A 23,502-nucleotide genomic window follows, 5' to 3' on the forward strand; every position below is an offset into this window, starting at 1 on the left:
ACCGGTTTCGGATTCATAATCCTCATCAGCCAGGCTATCTTGAATCCAGTGGCAAAGTGAGCAAGGTACTCACGTCTGAGCATACCCTGCCACATTTAGGGCGAACAAAGCGATACAAAAGGGGATGATGGACGGAGCGTTTGAGCAAATCAAACACTCACCCCCAGTCAACTGATCTGGGTTTAATCCATCACCATTCTTTAGCTCACTCCGCCACCCCAGTGCAGACATGGCCATATGCAAATCAGTCTGACCCTGTGCCTCATGGGAACAGTCCGGCCCGAACTGCCAAGCCATATCTTCCCTGGACCGGAAACAAGCATCCTGGGACCGGTTTCGGATTCATAATCCTCATCAGCCAGGCTATCTTGAATCCAGTGGCAAAGTGAGCAAGGGACTCACGTCTGAGCATACCCTGCCACACTTAGGGCGAACAAAGCGATACAAAAGGGGATGATGGACGGAGCGTTTGAGCAAATCAAACACTCACCCCCAGTCAACTGATCTGGGTTTAATCCATCACCATTCTTTAACTCACTCCGCCACCCCAGTTCAGATATGGCCACATGCAAATCAGTCTGACCCTGTGCCTCATGGGAACAGTCCAGCCCGAACTGCCAAGCCATATCTTCCCTGGACCGGAAACAAGCATCCTGGGACCGGTTTCGGATTCATAATCCTCATCAGCCAGGCTATCTTGAATCCAGTGGCAAAGTGAGCAAGGTACTCACGTCTGAGCATACCCTGCCACATTTAGGGCGAACAAAGCGATACAAAAGGGGATGATGGACGGAGCGTTTGAGCAAATCAAACACTCACCCCCAGTCAACTGATCTGGGTTTAATCCATCACCATTCTTTAGCTCACTCCGCCACCCCAGTGCAGACATGGCCATATGCAAATCAGTCTGACCCTGTGCCTCATGGGAACAGTCCGGCCCGAACTGCCAAGCCATATCTTCCCTGGACCGGAAACAAGCATCCTGGGACCGGTTTCGGATTCATAATCCTCATCTTGACTATTAAAAGCAGCATCAGTGAGGGTCTGAAAATGATCCAAGGTCGTTAGCTGTTGTGGGTCTTCATTCATCATTTGATCCGAGTTATCATGAACATCGGTATTATTAGGATGGAGAATACCGACAATTTTGACAACCTTGTCTTGAAAGTAAGAGGCAATCTCATCACATAGTTTTTGTGATGCTGCCACTTTATTATTCAGACAGGTTTGGGAGGAAAGTCCTTCACGATCTTAAAGAGTGATTTTGTCTCATTTGGGGCTTGTGTAATAGATGTAGCGTAGAAGTCCGCCTTAGACTTGAGGATGAGCTCTTTGTATTTCAATTGTGCTAGTCTCAAGTCTTTCTTATCTTCCTCAAGGTAGCTCTTTCTCCACTTCCTCTCTGCCTTCTTACAGATCATTCACAACTGTTTCAGTTCTTCATTACACCAGGGAGCCATGATTTTATTCCTGTTTTTTAGCTTCTTTACTGGAATTGCCTGATCCAAAATATCGGTTATATAGCTAGTATAGATTTTATAATTTTCCTCTACTGTCACCGTGGGTATAAAAAGGTTAGCATCTGGGGCGGACAGATGGTTTCTTCTTTTACCTAATTTTGCCCATTCCCTGCCTCTCCTATAAATCCTTGGCTGACTAGTGCAGTCCTATGGACAGGGCAGCCTAATATTAACATGAATTAAATGATGGTCAGTCCAATACTGAGGTATTATGTTTAGCACCTTAGTTATAGATTGATGGGCGAACAGTAAGTCAAGAATGTACCCCCCCTTGATGGGTGGAATGTTCCACCAACTGTGAAAGATGGAAATTTGTGCATGTGTGCCTCAAATCTCTCAGATGGTTGCTAAAATTCCCGTCCTCCCTAAGATTGAAATCTCCTAGTATAATCATTCTGGAGTGTTCCAGAGTTAGGCTAGTGATAGAGTCCAATAGAGTTTGGTATTGCGTAGTACATTCTGGGGGCCTATAGCACAGCAATCCTGTGAGTAGGCATGCTTAACCTTTATCACGCACCAGAAGGTTGGGGGTTGAATATGTGGATGATATTATTAAAATAGCTCCCCTGGTCTTGTGTTTCTCAATATGGGAGAAACCACGTGCCTCACCTAATAGAGAGATCATCACTGCCTGCCAATTATGTAATAGAGGGCTGAGAATCCCCCGGCTCAGTTATATTAAGATGAAACGGACGAACCTGGGGAGGCCAACCCTTTTTTCTAATCCCACTGCCATGACAAAAACTGATATGGTTTGGGTGTAAAACACTTTTGAGGCATTGTCAAAGGGAGGATATTGAAACCCCAAAAATCACTGTAAGGGATTGAGTATTCAGTCCTACACCAGCCATACAGTCTTATCTAGCTGCTTCTTACCTATGAAATTATTTTGTGTCGTTTTCATAGATTTTATGTCTTGTTTTACATTTATTTATAAGTGTTCTTTGGGACTTTTTTTTTAAATTATATTTTTATTGCAGAGTTATAAACCACAGGATACAGTTAGTCAACCAGTTCACTCGTGACATCCCCCCGTTCAATAAGAAATCCAAATCGTACACAGCCATTCAGCCCGCATCCCGGGGGCCGGGCGGCATATTGTTCCATACAATAGGAAAACATCACGGTGTATGTCCCAAAGGGACCATGGTTGAAAAGTCGTTTTACGTATCTGCTTTTACCCCCCCACCCACAACAACACTTCCGTCAGCCATCCCAGTAATAATCAGTGGTACCGCCCATGTCGGGCCTGCCCTAGGCGCTATGGTTCTGTCTCGCCTGGCCGCTCCCCCCAGCCATTACACACTCCACACAGTACCCACCATCCTAATAGAGTCAAGGTATGTTATGTTATGTTATGTTATGTTATATTGATTTATTATGCGCACAGATACCCCAGCCAAGGGGCGTCCCGGCGCAGACGGGCTACCATCTAATGGCTTCCGACCCACCCCAAACTCCCATGAACCAGTCCCCCCAAGGCCCCCCCCCCCCTGGCAACTGCTAGGTGTACGCTTCGTCCTGCCGAGTTGGATGGATCCACTACAGTGCGGGATATAGTACTTCTGTGTTCGCCCCGCGGTGTCCACCGGCTTAGTTCTCACCATCCTCGTCCTCTACCAAAGAATCACGCAAGGCTTGCACCACTAGCTCCCATGCACGCGCCGCATCCAATACCTTCTCATTCCCCATCTTGACAGCCTGCTTCATCCGGAGCACACTCTCGCAGTCAGACCACCGCAGCAATTCATTCTTCCATCTACGCAGTGAGGGTCCCCCCCTGGACTTCCAATGCCACAATATTTCCCTCTGCGCCAATATCAGACCCAGATCATTGAATTTGCTCGTCACCTTGGTGTGTTTGGTGTGCGGGAACCAGAGCAGCAGGCACGCCGCCATATCGAATTCCACCTCCCTGTCAGTCACTTCGTTCAGGAGTTCCCCTACCTCCGCCCAATAGGTCCCCAAGTGCGAGCACCCCCAAAACAAATGATCCATGTCCGCTCCAAGAGACGAACACCGTGGGCATCGGGCATCCGGCACCTGGAAGTACCGCTGTAATTTCTCAGGAGTTAAATAAGCCCTATGAAGCACATAAAAATGTACTTGCTGAAAGCGCGCATTTCTCGTGCCCTTCCACGTGCGCCTCAGGATGTGTCCCCATGCCGTGTCCGGTATGGGTCGGCCCACGCTCTCCTCCCATTTAGCCTTGAGCCCTTGGAGCGGTTCCAGTCCCTCATTCAGCATCCTATTATGGAGGCACGTCACAGCTTTGAACGTGCCTGCCGCCATCACCACATATTGGCACGCCATAGTCGTTGTTGGTTCCATGAGCCCCCCTTTCCAGTGCTTCTGTATGGCAGCCACCACTGCCGCGTGAAGGAGGAACCCCCCTTCGGGCAGCCCGAACTGGTCCCGGAGCGCTTCAAACGGTGCCAAGGCCCCGTCTATGTATAGGTCGCCTACTACCTGCAGTCCCGCCTCCTCCCAATCCAGCAACGGGGACCAATCTCCCCCGTGCGGCAAGGCCGTCAGCATGCCGATCGGGATCTCCGGCGCATAAGGCCGCGACGCCTTCGCTCTCCGAAGGCTCCTCTGCCAGCACAGCCGGAGCGTCCTCTCCTCCATGGTGAGGGCCCGCAACTCAAGCCTCTGTTGCATAACAATATAGGACAGCACGTGGCGTTGTATCCCCCGATCCCGGTCCTCCTCTGGACCCCGAAACACCCTAGCTAGGTTCTGTGTAAGGACCTGCAACTGTGCCGCTAGATAATACAGCTCGAAGTCGGGCACAGCCATGCCCCCTTCTATCTTGGGGCGAAGGAGCGTGCTCAGGGCCACTCTACGGCGGCCATGCCCCCATAAGAAACCAATAATCATTGATCTCAGGTCTCTAAAGACCCCCTGGGGAATCCAGACAGGCAGCGTTCGGAAATAATAGAGGAAGCGGGGGAGCGCCACCATTTTCAAAAGTGCAATCCTACTCAGAACCGTCAGCGGGAGGGTCGACCAGAAAGACAAGCTGCCCCTCAGTGCCCGGACACAGCGACCAATGTTGCCCTCCAATAGGTCCGCAGTTGCATGGTAGATGCGAACTCCCAGATAGGTGAAACAAGATGGCTCCCACACCACGCCCAAGTCGCCACCAGGGTCGGGCGATCCCGCTCGCAGCGGGAACACACAAGTCTTCGCCCAGTTGACCTTAAGGCCCGACAGCCGGCCGAACTCCGATAACAGATCCATCGCTCCGGCCAATGCCCGCGAGGTGTCAGCTAGGTACAGGAGCAAGTCATCCGCATATAGCGATATATAATGCCACTGCCCGCCGCTGGCTATCCCCGCGTACCTGTCCCCCGACCTCGCATGGACCGCCAAAGGTTCCATCGCCAGGGCAAACAATAGGGGGGACAGAGAACATCCCTGTCGTGTGCCCCTGCCCACCGGGTACGCCACAGACACCAGGCCGCCCAAATGCACTCTCGCCATCGCCGAAGCATATAAGACCCTTGTCCACCTGCGGAACCCTTCGCCCATGCCAAACCTCTCTAAGACTCCATCCAGGAACGGCCATTCCAAGCTATCAAAGGCCTTCTCGATGTCCACGGACAGGACTGCCGGGGCTCCCTCCCCGTCCAAGATGGCGTCCATTATCCCCACCAGGCGGCGAATGTTCAGCGCCGTGCTCCTCGTGGGTATGAACCCGGCCTGGTCCCTGTGTACCAGGCCCGTCATATGTGGGGCCAGCCTGGTGGCCAGGATTCGGCTCAGAATCTTATAATCCACCGTCAGCATGGATAGCGGGCGGTAAGACCTCACATCCGCGGCATCCCGGCCAGGCTTTAGGAGCGGCACAATCAAGGCCTCCCGCATGGACCCAGGCAATGCCCCAACCTCGAAAGCTTCCGTATACACCACCAGCAGCCTGGGAGCCAAGCTATCCACATACTGCTGATAAAATTCAATCGGCAGTCCGTCCACCCCGGGCGTTTTGTTGCGGGCCATATGTTTTATGGCCACCCGTATTTCCGTGAGCGTGATCGGGTTACCCAGCTCCTTCGCGTCCTCCTCATCCAGGACCAGGAGCTGCCTCTCCCCCAGATATTCCGCTATGTCCTGAACCCCCACTCCCAGCTGGCTCTGATACAATTCCTCATAATACCCCCTAAAACGTTCCAATACCGCTGCCTGGGTGTACACCATCTCTCCCTGCGCATTACTAATGCTGAGGATCGGGCAGCCCCTAAGTTCCGGGTTAGCTAGTCTGGCCAAGAGGGTACCCACCTTGTCCCTTTCCGCATGCGCCCTGATGATATACTGCCTGTAGTCATAGCACCTTAAGCGGTCCGTCTCGGTGGCGACCACTTCCTTCGCTTCCAATAGCTGGGTCTGTAAATCTGGCCTAGCCGGCCTGCGGCGCTCCAAGTCCCTCAACCTTTCTTCCGCTTTCATGAGGTCATTCAACACAGTCGTGCGAGCATTCGAAAACCTACCCAAAACACACCCCTCTCACCACCACTTTCATTGCATCCCATTCAGTGGACCTACTCGTGGCCGTGCCCTCATTCACTCCGAAATAGCTATCAATGCCTTGCCGAACCGCGTCGCTGAACACAGAATCCTCGAGCGTCTCCGGCCGAAGCCGCCATGTTGGTATTACTGAGCGCTCTCTCTGCCACTGAATGTGTACCAATAGGGGGTTATGATCTGAGATAGTCCTAGCCAAGTACTCCGCATGGGAAATCAATGGGGCTAGGGATCCACCGCAGAGCACCGAGTCAATCCTTACATGCAGATCATGAAGAGCAGAGTAAAAGGAATAATCCCTGGCTTCCCTGTGCCGCTCCCTCCAGACATCCAGTAACCCCCATCTATCCTGCCAGTCCTTCCTGTGCGCGGCCAACCTGCGCACCGGGGAGTCCACCAGGGGGGGATGGGACCTATCCAGAGCCACATCCGTTATCGAATTGAAGTCCCCCCCTAGCACTATCGGGCCCGCCAGGAAAGAGGCCAAAGACCCCGAGAGGCTATCAAAGTATCGAGCTTGATCAGTGTTCGGCGCATACACACAGCAGAAAACCACATCCCGTCCATATAACCTCCCCTCCACCGCCACAAACCGGCCATCCGGATCCACGACTTGATTCAGCACTTGAAAGGGTATCCCCGCTCTCACCCAGATCAACACCCCCCTGGCATACGCTGAGTAAGTGGTGCCAAACACCTGGCCCCGCCATCTTTTCTGCAAGGCAGCACACTCTTTCTTGGTGAGATGAGTCTCCTGGAGCATAGCAATCTGAACCCCCCTGCGTACTAGATATGCATGTACCTTGTGCCGTTTCACCATAGTTCGCAGCCCCCGGACATTCCACGTCAGGCATTTCAAATTAGGCAATGTCCCCATTCCAGCTTCGTACAGTCCGAATCAAATAACGAAGGTTCATAGCCCCCCAATGCAGTTGCCCCCCCCCGAACATACCCAAAACAGAAAAACTTCCCAAACCCCATTCCCCAGGACAGAGCACACGAAACCAATGTCCGCCCCCATCCAAACCTTGAACCAACTTCTCGCACTCTTACCCTGTGGTCTCCACCACAGTCGGCCTTAAGGGCCCAAGGGGGGTGAATCACCGCCGACCCCAGCAAGCGGAGCCTGCACCCCGCGCCTTCATCCCCTCCGAAGCACACAGCCCCCCCTCCCGGCATCCCGCCCTCCATCAGCAGGATACCACCCTACCATGAAGTCTCGATCTAGTCCCAATCCAATCTCAGCCGCAAAAGATACCATCCGATGTCTGTGGGGTCACTATCGGCCCCTTCGAGCTTTCCGCCTCTGAGAGTTCCTCTCCCGTCCTGCTGCCTTCCCCTCCCAAGTCCGTTTCTGCCCGTTCACTGTTCTGTTGCGACCCTGTAATGGCCGCCGTCGCTGCGAGTGCATCCCTCTTCTCCGCCGCCATTTGAGCCTCTCGTTTCTCCCGCTGGCGCCTGTTGCGGGATCTGATGCGTTGCGATTGCCTCACCCGGGGCTGCTTGGGTTCGTCTCGTCTACTTTTATGCGATCTGTCCGTCCCTGCTCTATACAACTCCAGCCATTGCCAAACTTCATCCGGAGTCTGGAAAAAGTGCGTAGACCCATCCATTATGATCCGCAGCTTAGCCGGGTAGAGCAAGGAGTACTGGATGCCTTCCTCCCTGAGCTCCTTTTTCACTGCTAGAAATGATGCCCTGTTCTTCTGGACCGCTTGGGTGTAGTCCGGGAAGATCGTAACCCTACTGTTCTCCACCTCATAGGGGCCCGACATCCTGGCCCGCTGGATGAGGAGATCCCGGTCCTTGTAGTGGAGGAGCCGCACCACCATCGGTCGGGGGGGGGGCGGCCAAGCCCCGGCGGGCGAGCAGGTACCCGGTGAGCCCGCTCCAGAGTGAAAAAAGGAGTGAGCCCCTCCGGCGCCACCACAGTGCGGAACCAGTTCTCCATATAGGCCACCGCATCCTCCCCCTCAATCCGTTCCGGCAGGCCTACGACCCTCACGTTGTTCCGTCTATTGCGGCCTTCGGCATCCTCCGCCCTCCGCTCCAGCGAGTCCAGCCGGGCCAGTATGTCCGTGATCCTGTGCTCCGCGGTCACCACCGATGGCTTCAGGTCCAGCAACAGTTGGTCATGGTCCTTAACCCTGTCCGCCAGCTTCGCATGATCCGCGCGTAGCAGCCCCAGGCCCGTGGCCACTTGGGCGATGTCTTGGTGCAATGCGTCCTTAGTCGAGGTGATCGCATCAAGTATGGCATCTAACCGCCGGTTCAGCCGCTGTTCTTGGTCAAGCTCCGGGGAGGGATTCTCGCCCAGCCGAGTTGATGTCGCCGAGTCCCCCTCAGCGCGTCTCTCGGCCATCGGCCCTCCGATCGCCGCCATTCCAGGGTGCTGCGTCACAGGTCCAGGAACCCGTTTTTCGTCGGCGCCCGTAGGTCAGTGCCAGTCGCCGGGCACCGGACAGAGCAATGTCCCCACCGACTCTCTCAGGAGCAACGACCAGCGAGGCGAACTCCGTTCCGCCGCCCCCCTCGGAAGCCTGAGGGGGAAAGGATGAGTCTTAGGGCGGTGGCCAACGAGGGTCCCCAAACTCCGGGCGAATCAAGGCAGCGTCCCCTGGTCTCAGGACACAGCACCGCCGACCCTAGTGCCTCGATCAGCTGATTGCAGGATCTCTCGCCCGACGGCGACAACTTGGCTCAGGGCTGAAGTTCGGGGACGTCCGACCTCCTCGCCGCCATTTTCTTCGCACCCTCGGCAACACCTCGGCCGCTTCTTCTACTCGGTCTCCTCGGGGCCAGCAGTCCCCCAGCGACTCGCCGATTGTGCCCAGCTGTCCCCTCACACTTCAGAGGGCAGGAGCGTCGTCTCCGGGTCGCCTAGGGTTCCGAAAACAGGAGAATTAGCGGGATTCCGCGCGGAGCTGCGAGCTCACGCCGCCATCCCGATCGGCGTCCAATCCACGCCCCCCAAGTGTTCTTTGGGACTTGTGAAACTTATTGCTACTTTTTATTTGCACTTTACTCATTATCATACCAGCTAAAAGAAGTAAGGATTCGATAAGGACTGGCCTGACTCTAGCCAGATATGACAGTAAGGGGCAGATGTATCAAGATTCCATTTTGCGATTTCCTAAATAGCGATTTTTAAGGAATCGCTATTTAGAATTTGCAAAATGGAATGTATGAAAAAATCGCAATTTTTTAGCGATTCCGTAATCTTCCTTATTTGCGAATTCGCATTTTGCGAATTCGCAAATAAGGAATAATTTTCCATGCATTCCTATAGGCCAGGAGGCCCATAGGAATGATTGTGAAGTAATTATCAAATTGCGAATTTGCTAATCGCAATTCGAGAATTATTTCAAGGGTGCAGGGGTGTCTCATGGACACCCTGCTGCACCCCTGAAACTTACATGTGTGTGCATATGGCGCACGGGCATGTATGAGTGTCACATGCCACCTTCAAAATTGCTAAATTGTGAATTTTGAAAGGATGTCGCAAATTAACACCAACCTCAAGTTGGTGTTAATTTACGATTTCTTAACCTGAATTCGCAATTTTAAAAAGCTTCATAAATGGCATTTAAGGAATCGCAAAAATGCGATTCCTTAAATGCTTAAGCAAAATAAGGAATCGCATTTTTTTGCGATTCCTTATTTTGCTAATTTTACATACATGCCAAAAGATGCAAAATGTCCGTTTGCGATTCGTTAAGGCCGAAATTCTGCGAATTTCGGCCTTAACGAATCGCAAAAGGCTTGATACATCTAGGCCTAAGACTTTAGAGTTTTTTTTTATATTTTGTCTGTTATCGAGCCCATACTCTGTATTGTCTCTTGGTGTATTTACTCATATGTTTTATAATGGATTGTTATGAGTTGACTTCTCACTGAAGGTAGATTTACTTTCAAACTCCCATGCTTAATATTTAAATATCTACACCCTGATCACTCTCATCATCTGGTGAAGAAACTTAAGCTCTCAAAAGGTTTGTCAACTTTGCAGCTCGTCTGGGAATCCTATCTTCAACTAAACACACACTCTGAATCAATAATTCTGTAGATGCAATCCCAAGGTTTAGAACTCCATTGCCCCTTCTTTCCACATTATTCCATCTTCCATTGTCCTTTAAAAAGAGCGGACACAATTGCTTCTGAAACAATATTTTTTCCAGCAGCCTTTTAAAGCCAACGCCCTTTCTATAAGAAGCAAGACACTTTTAACTGTTACTTATTGACACTAATGTTTACACCGTACTGTAGAGTTTAACTTTGTTTTGGATTATGTTCTTTCAAGTACTTTTCTCAGGTACTTGTACTTGGTCGTGTAATGTGAATAGATGTGCATACAGGAACATGACTGTTCTTAATTCATCTGCCCGTTGCCCTCACCTTTGATTCGCAAATTGTTGCTTATACCTCACATTGTTTATGTTATGGTCTTGTAACTTTTGCTTTTGTTCCTAGGCTCATATAGATTGTCAATGGCAATGCGTCTGTGTATACTGTACAGTATACGTATGAAGAACGTTGACAAATAAACAAATACATATGTATATATCGTTTTCTTTATTACAATATCGTGCTATGCTGGCTACACCAAATGAACTTACCCTTACCTGTTCAGCTGTATACCCTGGACAACAAAGTAATAAATCCAAATATTTTTTGACTACTAATAATTAGTTGACATGTGTTATTCCACCACTGTCTGTAGTGTGTACGTATGTTTTTTAGTGAAATGAAATTCAGTAATTGACAAAAATATTACGTTATAATATTTAATGAGCTATTTCACTTTATTTATTTGCCATATTTTATATCATAGTTTGTAGGTGTGTCTGTCTTGCATACGGGGGTTCTCACGATTAATTTTCAGTGCCTTCTGTCAATTGTGTGCACAGTCTTGCTTCCTCCTTATCTTTGAAAGGATTTGAAGGGGCTACTTTAGTAATCATCCGAGAGAAGGGTCCCAGGTGTCTGTACCGATAACACGGAGACCACGTCCAAGCACTGCAACGAAAAAAAAAATGGTTAAAACACATTTTTTCTAAGGTTCAGTTCGAAAGGTATGAGCATCCCCCTTCCTAAGCAGACTTGAGCAGTGTACTATAGGGGGTAGGAGAGTTTAGTGGGCAGACAGTGTATCAGACAGCCTTCCACTCCAAGTAAAACAGCTCGGGATTGTGACGACTGACAGTCCAATACCTCCTAGGTGTCATGTTTTTTTTCAACATGCACAAAAAATATGCATTGCATGATGGGAAAACAATTACGTCAATATATACTTTTGTGAACCATTTCACAGGTAGAGAACGGGAATGTATACTCATCCTTACAAATTAGTCAATATGGTGCTTTCATTCACAGAATTGAAAATCAATTTAACACTCGGATTAGTCTATCAAATTGCTGAAAGGAGTTTGTAGGGAGGGGCATTTTTTAAAGCTTTATCTTTTTTTTACATTAATTTATATGACTTTCCAAGAATTTCCACGAGGATTGATTGCATCAAAAAAATGTAATCATATTTTTTCCTTTAGTGGACTGTATTGTCCCTACATACAACTGTTGAGGGGTTTCGGAAAACCATGCAGATGAACATATGCATTTGGCTTACAATTTGCTATGTGCTTGGTTAGAGTTGACCGGTGGGTAGATCATCTAAAGTGGGAATGCAGAGTTAGTTTACAGCACTTGCAGCAGTGACCTGGTCATCCAATGTTCCTTTCGATTGTGGCTGGAGACTTTACTTTCAGAGAGGTTTACCATTCAGCTTAACACTGTTCAGGACAGAAAGCCATTCGTCCTTTTGAGGGGGGGGACTGCCGGTAGTAGGTGGGTACGAGTAGTATTTAGCAGCCACAGCAGGAGCCAGCTTTCCAGCATCAATGGTTGCTGATTCGCAGGTGAATGATTAAGTTCCTAGATTTGTGCTTGCTGCCTCTTGACTGGAGTAATTAATTGGTCCACTCGCTTAATCAAGGTGATCTTGGTGCGGTGGAGAGGAAGACTATTAACGTTAACATGATCTACATTGTTACACTCAGTCTGGTGATAAAAGGAGGCTTCAAAGCACTTCCTAGAGATAACCATGGGCTAGAGGGGCAAAAAGAGGCATCAGCTTAGGTCATAGCAGTATGTATGGGTGCAGCATAACTGGAGCGTTCTCAAAGAATTCAGAGTTTTTACTTTTCTTGGGAGACATTTTGGCCAAAAATGGGGGATATTTACAACTGGTGTGGCGCAGTGAGGCGTTAGCCATTATGGCTTAACGCCTCACTCCGCCACTTCAGAAACACAAGGCTGCACCATCTTTACGAGATTATGGTGCAGCCTTGTGTTTCCCCTTGTGCTGGCGCTACACTTAGCAGTGTAGCGGCAACGCAGGCCCCCTTGCACCATAGTGCAAGGGTGTCTCCATGCAGGGGTAATATTGTTTATCTAAAGGAAGGTTCCTCTTCCTGTACATAAACAATGTTTAAATGCCATTTAATGCAGCACACATGGAAGTCACAAACTGTCATTTTTTAAAAGATTGTTTATATGCAGGAAGGGGGACCATCCTGTACATAAATAATCTAAAGCATTTTGCTTTTTCCATGTGTGGAACACCCACCGCAAAACCCACTGCCCACCCTTTTCACGCTAAGCATAGCGTGAAAGGGTGTCTTATTTACAAGGCCACATTAAGCCACATTAAGTGGCTTAACACTGCCTTGTAAATCAGGTGAGGCCTCTATCGCCACCACAGCTTAACTCAAAGTGATGTTGTGATGGCGATAGTGGCTTGTAAATATACCCCAAAGTTTTTTAGAATTTACAGAAGGATGGGGCCTTTTTCCCTGCGCCTGGTTGTATAATGTATTTATATAAGTGTAGATCTCGTAACAAAGGTTTTTAGCATCCGCATCTCAACTGATTTAACCAAGTAGGCTAGCATTTGAGGCTCGTGTAAGGCTGGCCACCTTGCCCAGAGGTCAATCTGAAGTAAGCTTAGGATAGGGCCCTGGTGGAGGTCATCAACAGGATTTCATCAGGGGTACTTGCCCTTGAATAATCAGTGCACTTGCATCCCTTGCTTAGGACCACTTCCTCAACATGAATGCATCATCCTCCATCGATATTTCCCAGTCTCAGACTCCCTCATCAAGGTGAGCATCATTGGGAATTCTCGAAAGAATGCTGCCCTCTATGTTCCAATCTACAGTGAGGGCTATTTCATATCTCTCTGGCAATCAACAGCACTCAAACTTTGACTTTTGCCGTCAAAGTTCGTTTTTTTTAACATCATCATGAATTTTCCCCAACTATGATTATACTTGTTGCATTAGTGTGAACAAAACGTACTACCATCCAAAATAATTTTCAGTTTTGCCGGAAACAGATACATATATTTTAATTTCCGTTTATGAAGTCTTTTCTCCACAGCTTCAGCAATGTGCTTCTGGTTTTATACCGTCTAAATGGCATCAGGAAACAGCATGTTGTCATTATAATTCATGGAATTCTGCAATCCCTGTATAAAAACCTATCTCTAATTTCTTTATAATATTAGGTCATTTGTAGCATGTGTAGTCACCAATTATGAAGAAATTACATCAGAACTCAAATGTAATAACGTATTACATTTGAGTTCTAACATCACAATGCCTACTGCCAGAGCCAGCAGCCACGGGAAAAGGCAGGCCATATCACAGGACAAAATTAAACCAGCTGTTTAAAGAACTAAAATGACCATTACTTTTTTTTACTACTCTCTTTTTCTAGCTCTACAGTGACAAGTGCAAAGAAGATATTTATGGCAACATGACTTTTCACTTCTTATGTAGTTGTAGACAAGTTAGAATCTTACTGCTTGTTTCTACACATTCCAAACTGTTTTTTAAACGAATTTTTACAAATTCAAATTTTTTTTTGCAACCAATATCCAATAGCTTTTTTGGATGTCTTGTAATTTTATAGAAGAGATTCAATTTTTGTACTTCATATTTGAAAACATGGTCTCTGTATCAAATGAAAGAGCTACACACCAAGGTTTTAAGTGGGTTGTGGGAACGGCGATAGTGTGACCATGTATTATAACGAATAAAGTGCCCCCTGCCGTACACGATAAGGATATTGAGAGTCGCCTCAGAGTTCCATAACCTTATTACTGACATCAGCCTTCAGTCTCATTTCTCTAAATGATCATTGAGCTCCTCGGGCAACATCCTTATAATATACAGCTGAAGGTACTTTTGTCCATATATTGTCAAATCCTCCTGCCTTCTTCTCTTAGAGACAGGGGAGACAGCTCCTCCCTTTCTGGAATATTATATATTCTACGGAGGAATCCTGCTCACAACCCGGCTCCTCTGATACAGAATTTCTTTTTGGCATTACTTCTTCCTCAGAGGGAATAATTCGAAGGTTTTGGGGTTGGTAAAATTATATCACAGAACATCAGCCTCCACAAGAGCACAAATAGAACACATCCTTAAACCATCACAGTTAACCATACCCCATGGCAGTAGAAATATAAAGGAAGCCCAAAACATATTTTGTTCTTTCCACTCAAATTACAGTTGAAGTTGAAGTTTTAAAAAAGTAAAAAAGAGAGTTCTCTGTTTCCCACGCATTTAATGTTAGCTCAAGAAGAACAACACTGATACATGAATGAATGAGGGGTTTCTTGTATCGCGCAAACTTAGCCCAGTGGGCGTCAAGGCGCCTAGATTAAATACAGCAACTTAAGACCCTACCTAGTGATAGTTAATCATGAGTAGGCCTTCTTAAAGAAAAAAGTTTTTAGGGCCTTCTTGAAAGAGTCGATGGAGGGGAGAGTTTTTATCTCCATGGGGAGGGAGTTCCACAATTGAGGAGCGACGACGGAAAAGGCTCTGGCTCCCCATCTGACAGATTTGATGCGGGGAACAGCTAGTTGGCAGAGTCCCGCAGAGCGCAGATTTCTTGTGGGGACATAGCGCGAGAGGAGTGAGCCAATGGCACTAGCAGGACCATCCATCAATGCTCTGTGGGTGAGGCAGAGAATTTTGAAGGCGATTCTGTGCTGTACCGGAAGCCAATGAAGCTCCTTCCTGGCTAAGGTGGCAGAGGAAGCTTTGGGGAGATTCAAAACAAAGCGTGCTGCAGAGTTCTGAAGAGTCTGCAAACGGTGGATCAACCCTTTGTTGACTTCCATATAGAGGGAGTTGCAGTAGTCCAGTCTTGAACCCACCAGGGCGACTGCAACCTGTTTACGCGCCTGGGGGGAAAGGTACCCACGGATTTTGTTGAGTACCCGGATCACACCACAGCAGGTAGCAACGGTCCTGTTGACTTGCAGGGACATAGAGAGTGAGGTGTCAAATATCACTCCCAGATTTTTGGCAGAAAGGGAGGGAGTGGGGCAGATGCCAAGAGAAGAAGGCCACCACTCGCTCGACCACAGATTCTGGTTCTTCCCAAATATTAACACCTCGGTTTTTTCACCATTCAGCTTCAGGGAATTTATAGTCATCCAGTCTGCCACATACTGCATGCAGACCCTGAAGCTGGCGGCAGATGTACTAACCGAGGTGTGAGCAAGGGAGACCATAATCTGCGTGTCGTCTGCATAGGATACCACCTCCATCCCCTGAGATTTAATAAGTCTTGCAAGGGGGGCCACATAGATGTTAAAAAGGGTCGGACTTAAGGCCGACCCTTGTGGCACCCCACATTGCAGAGACTTGGCAGGGGAGAGGTGGTTCCCAAGCATCACTCTCTGTTCCCTTTCGGTCAGGAAGGAAATTAGGAGACTCAGGGCCGATCCAGTGACACCCGCCTCCCTTAGCCGAGATGACAAGAAGTTAATGCATTGATTTTACTGTTTTCCTTTATTTAATTTTTTCACCTAGCCCTTCCAGTAAATGTTTTTACTCATTTATGATTTAGGTTCAACTAACTTGTTTCTACAAATAGGATGTAATCATGTGATCGTTATACTTTGCAAGTCGTCCTTATTGAACTGTGAACTAACATAGCTCTTCGAGGACACGCGTAAGAAACGAATCAACTACTTTTAAATGTTAAAAAGTCTCAATGTTTTTACATGTGATCTGTTGCTCGAATTTCATGGTGGGTGTTTCAGCAGATTGGCTCTCCATGTAACTTATACAGTCTAGTGCGATCCCAAGCTCAATTCTGGCTCAGTCCTCCATATAAATTTTGCGGATTGCCCATCTCTAGAAAATGGTGGTCATTTAATCTGTTCATGGGACATGCCGTGTGAGCAAGCATGGCTGCCCTAGCCTCCTTGAAGGCAAGGCAACAGTTTTCTGCAATGCAGGTACTCTAGTGTTTCGTACACTAAAACGCATTAATTACTGTAAGTTCAACGTTATGAAGACAAGACAATTAGGATTCCTACTGAAATATGCATAAACATGTTGAATTATTAGCATAGCACTTACCCATTTGCTTGCTTAGAGATCGCTGCTGATGACGGGCGATTAGAATTTGATGGTTCAGTGGCTAGCCAATGAACCTCACCAGCATATCCGGGAATGTTCGGCTTGCTGAAGAGAGGAAGGGAAATGGGGGGGGGGGAGACAAAAATGTGAGATCAGTAAGGAGCAGAGAAGACTAACCTCTGCAAACCTGAAAACAGATTAAGAGGATTTATATAGAATTTATCTGCAGATACATTAGATATATTGCTGGAGCTACTTTTAAGAAGTGTCATCTATGCAAAAGGCATGTGAACTAGCCAAGCTCAATAAACTAGCAAAACTAGGCAAAAGCACGAATGTGGTTAGAAAGCAGGAATTCCTAATTGGTACTCAGCTGCTTGATCCTTAAGCCAAAAGCCCCTTTTGGTTTTGATTCTGGTTAAATGCAGTGTAAGGTGTTTGATCACAATGCAACAATTATAAAAATAAAGAACGTTACTCTGTGGTGACAAGGATATAAACAAGTAAGTTCTTCTAATATTATCTTTTGCTGTTCCTAGGTTTCCCTAAACAAACCGATCTTTTTGAAATGTAATTGTCAGGAGAGCTTATAAAATCAGAGTTTAGTGTGGATTAGTTCAGCTGTTTACTTTTTTAGTTTGGAAAAATGTGTTTGTCATTGCTTTTGATATAAGTTTTGTTTATGTGCAGTATCACACACAGTTTTACAATTAGTCATGTAAAAAAGTGTAGGGGCGTGAGTTACAAACTGCACTTTGTAGTAAGTTTTGTTGTACTACAGTAGTAGTACAAAATTTACAACAAATTGCTATTTACAAAGTACACTTTTGAAGTAACTTACACTTGAGTAAATGAACTGTTTTTCATCATTCATAAACTGCACTTTTGTAGTAACTTATGCTTTTTTTATAACAGTTCTTTTTTGGCATTTAAGGAACTTACATCCAGCAATATGGACACATCTGATATCTGTATACAATTATTACAATTTTCTCGAACAATTCGCAAGCACTTGTTACACAACAGTACAGTAGACATATATCCGTTCCACAATGCCACCTTATATTTTACAGCTAGGATAATCATATAGGGACACAACTACCCAAAACCCACCCCCACCCAACCTCAAGTTGTCAGCAAATTGTCAGTGTCACTTTCCTGCATACATTGTCCAAAGTTCTTGACACTCACTATATGGCTACCGCTGCATCTAGTGAGGTATAATGCGTCAATGTCCGTCATGTGGGGGATTGCGTATAGGGGATGTTAACGTCAGGGCTTGCAGGTCTTTTATATCCACCAGCATGGTCGCCCACACCCGCAGATCATCCTCCATTTCTCATTCCCTCGCAATCTCTTCATTCTGACTGCTTCTGCCGCCGCCCACTCACCCAAATCTTTCAACCACCGTTCAATCTTTGGAGGATCAGGACCCATCCATGATATAGCGATCCATCGTTTGGCCAATGGCAACCCCAGCATCACAAACCTCCTGCTTAGTTTCTTTCATTCAGGAGCGGGCAAAAGACCCCGCAGTATCTCCTGCATACCTTTGGTCACAGACCATCTGTCGCCTCCTGTATTTTCTCCAGAACCGAGGTCTAGTATTGAGACAGCATCAGGCATGTCCACACCATGTGAATTAAGTCCAAGGCAGCAGCCCCACATCTAGGGCAGCTATCAGGTCTGGTTGAGAAGATTCCACTAAGTGTTTTGGGGGTGAGGTATGTCTGGTTTATTATATTATATTGGACTAATTCAAACCTGACATTCGAGTTGACAGCTTTTGACCCCTTCATGAATCCTAATCCAGTCTTTCTCAGATAAGGACTCCCCCAGTATATCCTCCCACCTCACTGGAATACGGATCGCAGTTAAGACGGGGGCTTCCTGGAGAATTTTTGCCACAGGACGGTGTATCACGATCGACCTGTCAGGTTACCAATTTCAACATTTCTGCCCAGATAGTGCAAAGAGTTGGACACCTAGAGGACAGTATAAGCCAATATAGATTGCCTTGATCCTCTACAAATCCACTTTTACTTCGTGGCAAGACTCTCATCAGAGATTTCACACCACTCTAGGACTTCCGTATCACTCTCAGTACTCATCAAGACCAGACGTAGATTAGTCATCTTAGAACATTTAGTTCATGCCCACATCTTTTATGAGTTATCATTTGGTTAAAGGAGCTGTATGGAATTTTTCCTTTGACGATTTAATTGGAAGCACTCTCTTCCAATTTAGAAGCCCTGAAGAAGTCCCAATGGGACAAAACGCGTCAGCTGTATGGTGCTTATTTCGAAAATAAAGAACTTTGAAAAACAAGAAAACGCCATCTCTCGCGACTCATTACACTTACAATATTGTTGTTTGCAAAACTTTGTGGTGCACCTTTGCGGTTGTTCATTTTGAATCTAGTTCCCTAGGGAATAGGCACAGTTACAGTGGGTGCCAGTCAGTGTGCACACAAACCCCAATTGAAGTCTGGGGGAAGATAGATACTTGGGGAGATAGGAGGTTAGGTGTTGCTAGCAAGAAGGGTTCATCGTTAGGCTTCTGTTTTTATCTCCTCCCACCTACCCTGGACCAGTAGGGGTGCACTGGTCAAATCCTCCTGCAGCGCTCTGCACAGGTGTGTAATAAAGCGCCTCCCCTGCACCATATACAACATAACCTGCAAAACCCTGGTTACCGCAGGTTCATCAGGGGATGAAGTCCATATCTCCTGTGCTACTTGGTTAATCTTCCCATATTGAAGATATTGACCTGTCCCCAACTCAAACAGTGATTCAGCTTCCTCCCTAGTAGTAAATTGTTTGTTTTGGAACAAATCCCCCATCGTCAAACACCTGCCCACCTTCCATTGTCGGACCGTCATGGAGGCTATTTTTGAGAATGGTTGTACCACCCAGCGGGGCAACTCTGGGGTGTACGGGCATGTATCACCACTTTTTTAACGACACGCTCCAAGACCCGTGCCACATGCCAAATTATGTATCGTACGATCCGTGGGATACTCGCCCCCATCCTTAGTAATGCTGCCAGCGAGTGTCCCCCATAGGTGCACGCCAGCAACTTCCTCTCCCAGTTGTCATTCTTGTCCAGCCAATGAATTGAATGCTGGAGCTGTTATGCCATGTGATATAATTCCAAGTGTGGGAAATCAAGTACGCTCTGTCATTTTCTTTGCAGTGTCTCAAGACTTACTCTCTTTTTTGGGACCCCCATAATAATTCTATCAATAATGTGTTCAGGGACTTTAAAAAGTGGGCCGGCACCTCATATAGAGAGGACTGTAAAGCATACAGGCATCAATAGGAGTATTATCATTTTAATAATTGCAATTCTGCCCATAAGGGACAGCGGTAACTGCTGCCAAATACGAATCGAACCTTTGCTACCCTCGATAACCTGCCCTATATTGAGAGCCAGATACCGGGTCCTGAGGAATGACCTGTGAAGGGAGAGTGCTAAATGCTGCGCTGAGGGCGGCCTCTTAGTAGTGTGTGTCTTTCATGTGCAGAGAGAAGCCTGCATTCTATGTTTCAGAACAGGCAACCCTGAGCTGAAGCACTTTGGCAGTATTTTTCCGTTTTTATTTATAAATACACACAAAGGACAAAAAGTTTTCCTTCTGCATTTATAAGTAAAAATCAGTTTAAACGGAAAACCGGGAGCCTTATTTATAGCTCACCTCAGCTGGCTTCTTGTCTTTGCTGGACCTTGCCAACCCTCCTTGCTGGGCTCTTTTCTCCCTGCAGCCTAAGCTGATAGCATTTGAGGGTGGCCCCCATGGAAACAGGGCCATCTTCCACCTCACTACAGTCCTCCTCTCCTGCTAGAAATGGATCCCGACTGCCACCAGAGTTTTGCTGTATTTTCACACAGATATTAACAGCACGTTGACAAAATGTTAAAGCTTAAGGGCAGAGTATTCATAAAAGACTATGGAGCAACTCAGGTAGGAGGTAGGAACTTTATATCCAGTTATGCCCTTAGGTTACAGTAAAAGCAGGTGAATCCTGTCATGACTCCACTTTTCAACCAAATATTCCACTCTCCTAGCTCCAACTCCACATCAACATTATATTACATCAGTTATACAGTTGGTGGTAAACAATAGGCAAAATGGCGCTCTAAGGTCTATCACAAGAAAGTTCAAGTTCAAGTTCTGGCATTTGTAGAGCGCACTACTCACCCAGAGGGTCTCAAGGCGCCAGGGGAAGGGGTTCATTATTTGTCGAAAAGCCAGGTTTTAAGTTCTTTTCTGAAGGAGATGTGGTTCTGAGTAAGGCGGAGGTGGGTGGGGAGTGAGTTCCAGGTCTTGGCAGCCAGGAAGGAGAAGGATCTGCCACCCATGGTGGATTTCCGGATGCGCGGGACTGCGTCGAGGGCATGATTGGACGATCTAAGTTGGCGGGTGGGTTTGTAGAAGGACAGTCGAGTGTTGAGGCATTCGGGTCCTAGATTGTAGAGGGCTTTGTGTGCGTGGGTGAGAAGGCGGAAAGTAATTCTTTTGTTAACGGGAAGCCAGTGGAGGTCTTTTAGATGTCCGGTAATGTGATCTTGGCGCGGGATGTCTAATATGAGTCTTGCTGACGCGTTTTGGATGCGCTGGAGTTTTTTCTGTAATTTTGCTGTGATTCCAGCGTAAAGTGTGTTACCATAATCCAGTCGACTTGTGACCAGTGCGTGGGTGACAGTCTTTCTTGTCTCTAGCGGGATCCAGCGGAAGATCTTTTTGAGAATGCGAAGTACGTTGAAGCAGGAGGACGAGACGGCGTTGACTTGTCTGGACATCGAGAGAGAGGAGTCTAGGATGAAGCCAAGGTTACGTGCATGGTCTGTGGGTGTGGGTGCTGCGCCCAGCGCTGAAGGCCACCAGGAGTCGTCCCAAGCTGAGGGGGAAGATCCTAGGATGAGTACGTCCGTTTTGTCTGAGTTGAGTTTTAGGCGGCTATGTTTCATCCATTCAGCTACTTCTTTCATGCCTTCGTGAAGATTGGTTTTGGCCGTGTTGGGGTCATTGGTGAGGGAGAGGATCAACTGGGTGTCGTCGGCGTAAGAGATGATGTTGCGGTTGTGATGGCGCGCGATGGAGGCGAGAGGACTCATGTAGACGTTGAAGAGGGTGGGACTGAGTGAGGATCCTTGAGGTACGCCGCAGATGACTTCGGTGGCCTCTGAGTAGAATGGGGGAAGTCGGACTCTTTGAGTTCTTCCAGCGAGGAATGAGATGATCCAGTCCAAGGCTTTTCCTTGAATGCCGATGTTGCTGAGGCGATGTATAAGGGTGCTGTGGCAGACTGTGTCAAAAGCGGCGGAAAGGTCGAGTAGGATGAGGGCCACTGTTTCTCCATTGTCCAGGAGTGATCGGATGTCGTCGGTCGCTGCGATGAGGGCGGTTTCGGTGCTGTGTTTGGCTTGAAACCCGGATTGAGATGGATCAAGGGAGTTGTTGGATTCGAGGAAGGCGGCGAGCTGGCTGTTGACGGCTTTCTCGATGACTTTAGCCGGGAATGGGAGGAGGGATATGGGACGGTAGTTTTTAAGTTCAGAGGGGTCTGCTGTGGGTTTCTTCAGAAGGGCGCTGAGTTCGGCGTGTTTCCAGCTTTCAGGAAAGGTGGCAGAGTTGAACGAGCATCCCGGAGATGGGGTGCGATGATGGAGTCAGCTTCGTTGAAGATGTGGTGGGGGCAAGGGTTGGTGGGCGAGCCAGAGTGGATTGAGTTCATGAGGCGAATGGTGTCTTAAGTGGTAATTGGGTTCCAGGCGTTGAGGTTGTTAGTTGTCGGAGAACTGAGGGGGGTGGGGAGGGTTGATCGCTGGGAGAATTTTCGAAGCTGTTGTGGATGTCGGCAATTTTGTTGTAGAAGAAGGAGGATAACGCGTCGCAGAGGTCTTGGGAGGGAGTGATGTAGTTGGATGCTGCGGTGGGGTTGGTGAATTCTTTGATGATGTTGAAGAGTTCCTTGCTGTTATGATTGTTGTTGTCGAGACGGTCCTTGAATGCTGATTTCTTAGCGGATCGGATCAGTTGGTGGTGTTTGCGGGTGGCTGACTTGAGGGAGGCCATGTTGTCTGGGGTTGGGTTTTTTCTCCATATCTTCTCCAGAGTGCGGCATAGCTTCTTGGATTTTTTAAGGTCGTCATTGAACCAGGGGGCCTTTTTGCTGGTTGAATTGATCTGGTGCTTTTTCAGGGGTGCTAATTCGTCAGCGCTGTGGGTGATCCATAGCTTGAGTTTGGTGGCCGCCTCGTTTGGGTCCAGTGAGAGGGTGGGGGGGTTTAGGTTGAGTGATGTGAAGAGTTGGTCGGAGGTGATTTTGTTCCAGTTTCTCCTAGGAATAGGTTAAGGGCGATTGTGGGTTAGGGAGGTTTTGTAGCTGAAGTGAACGCAGCTGTGGTCCGTCCAGTGGAGAGCTGTGGTGCGATCGAAGGAGATGTGCTTGCTGGATGTGAAGATAGGGTCGAGCGTGTGTCCGGCTACATGGGTGGAGGTATCCACAAGTTGTTTGAGTCCGAGATTGGCCAGGTTGTCCAGAAGGGTGGTGGTGTTGCTATCGTGTTTGTTTTCAAGGTGGTAGTTGAGGTCTCCTAGAAGAATGTAGTTCTCGGAGGCTAGGGCGTGTGGGCTGACGAAGTCCGTGATGTCATCGCTGAATTGGGTGCGGGTACCTGGAGGTCTGTAGATGAGGGTGCCTCTCAGTGTGGTCCTGGGGTCGGTGTGGATCTGGAAGTGGAGGTGTTCGGCGGTTGCAAGGTTATCGTCGGAGCTGGTTGTGATTTTGATGTTGTTCTTGTGGATGATGGCGATGCCTCCTCCTGTTTGATTGGTGCGGTCTTTGCGGTTAATCTTGTAAGTGTCCGGTATGGCAATGGCGATGTCGGGAGCTGATGATGTGTTCATCCAAGTTTCAGTAAGGAAGGCGACGTCAGGTGACGTAGAGTCGATTAGGTCCCAGAGTTCTGTTGCGTGTCTGTGGATCGAGCGGGTGTTGAGCAGGATGCAATTT

The 23,502-nt window shown here is 47.8% G+C and overlaps 1 protein-coding gene across 1 annotated transcript in view; it reads right to left on the reverse strand.

The window, feature by feature from the left end:
* Positions 1–10,595: 10,595 nt before the first annotated feature.
* Positions 10,596–23,502, reverse strand: part of SPMIP7 (sperm microtubule inner protein 7) — a 232,824-nt gene continuing 219,917 nt past the window's right edge. The window contains exons 8-9 of the mRNA XM_086966844.1: positions 16,484–16,588; positions 10,596–11,060 (exon numbers count right to left, since the gene is read on the reverse strand). Of these exons, the coding sequence (XP_086822970.1) occupies positions 10,916–11,060; positions 16,484–16,588 (250 nt within the window). The 3' untranslated portion in view covers positions 10,596–10,915. The remainder of the gene's footprint in view (positions 11,061–16,483; positions 16,589–23,502) is intronic.

This window comes from Lissotriton vulgaris, chromosome 4_1 (assembly GCF_964263255.1).
Source record: "Lissotriton vulgaris chromosome 4_1, aLisVul1.2, whole genome shotgun sequence".
In the NCBI taxonomy this organism is placed as follows: Eukaryota; Metazoa; Chordata; class Amphibia; order Caudata; family Salamandridae; genus Lissotriton; species Lissotriton vulgaris.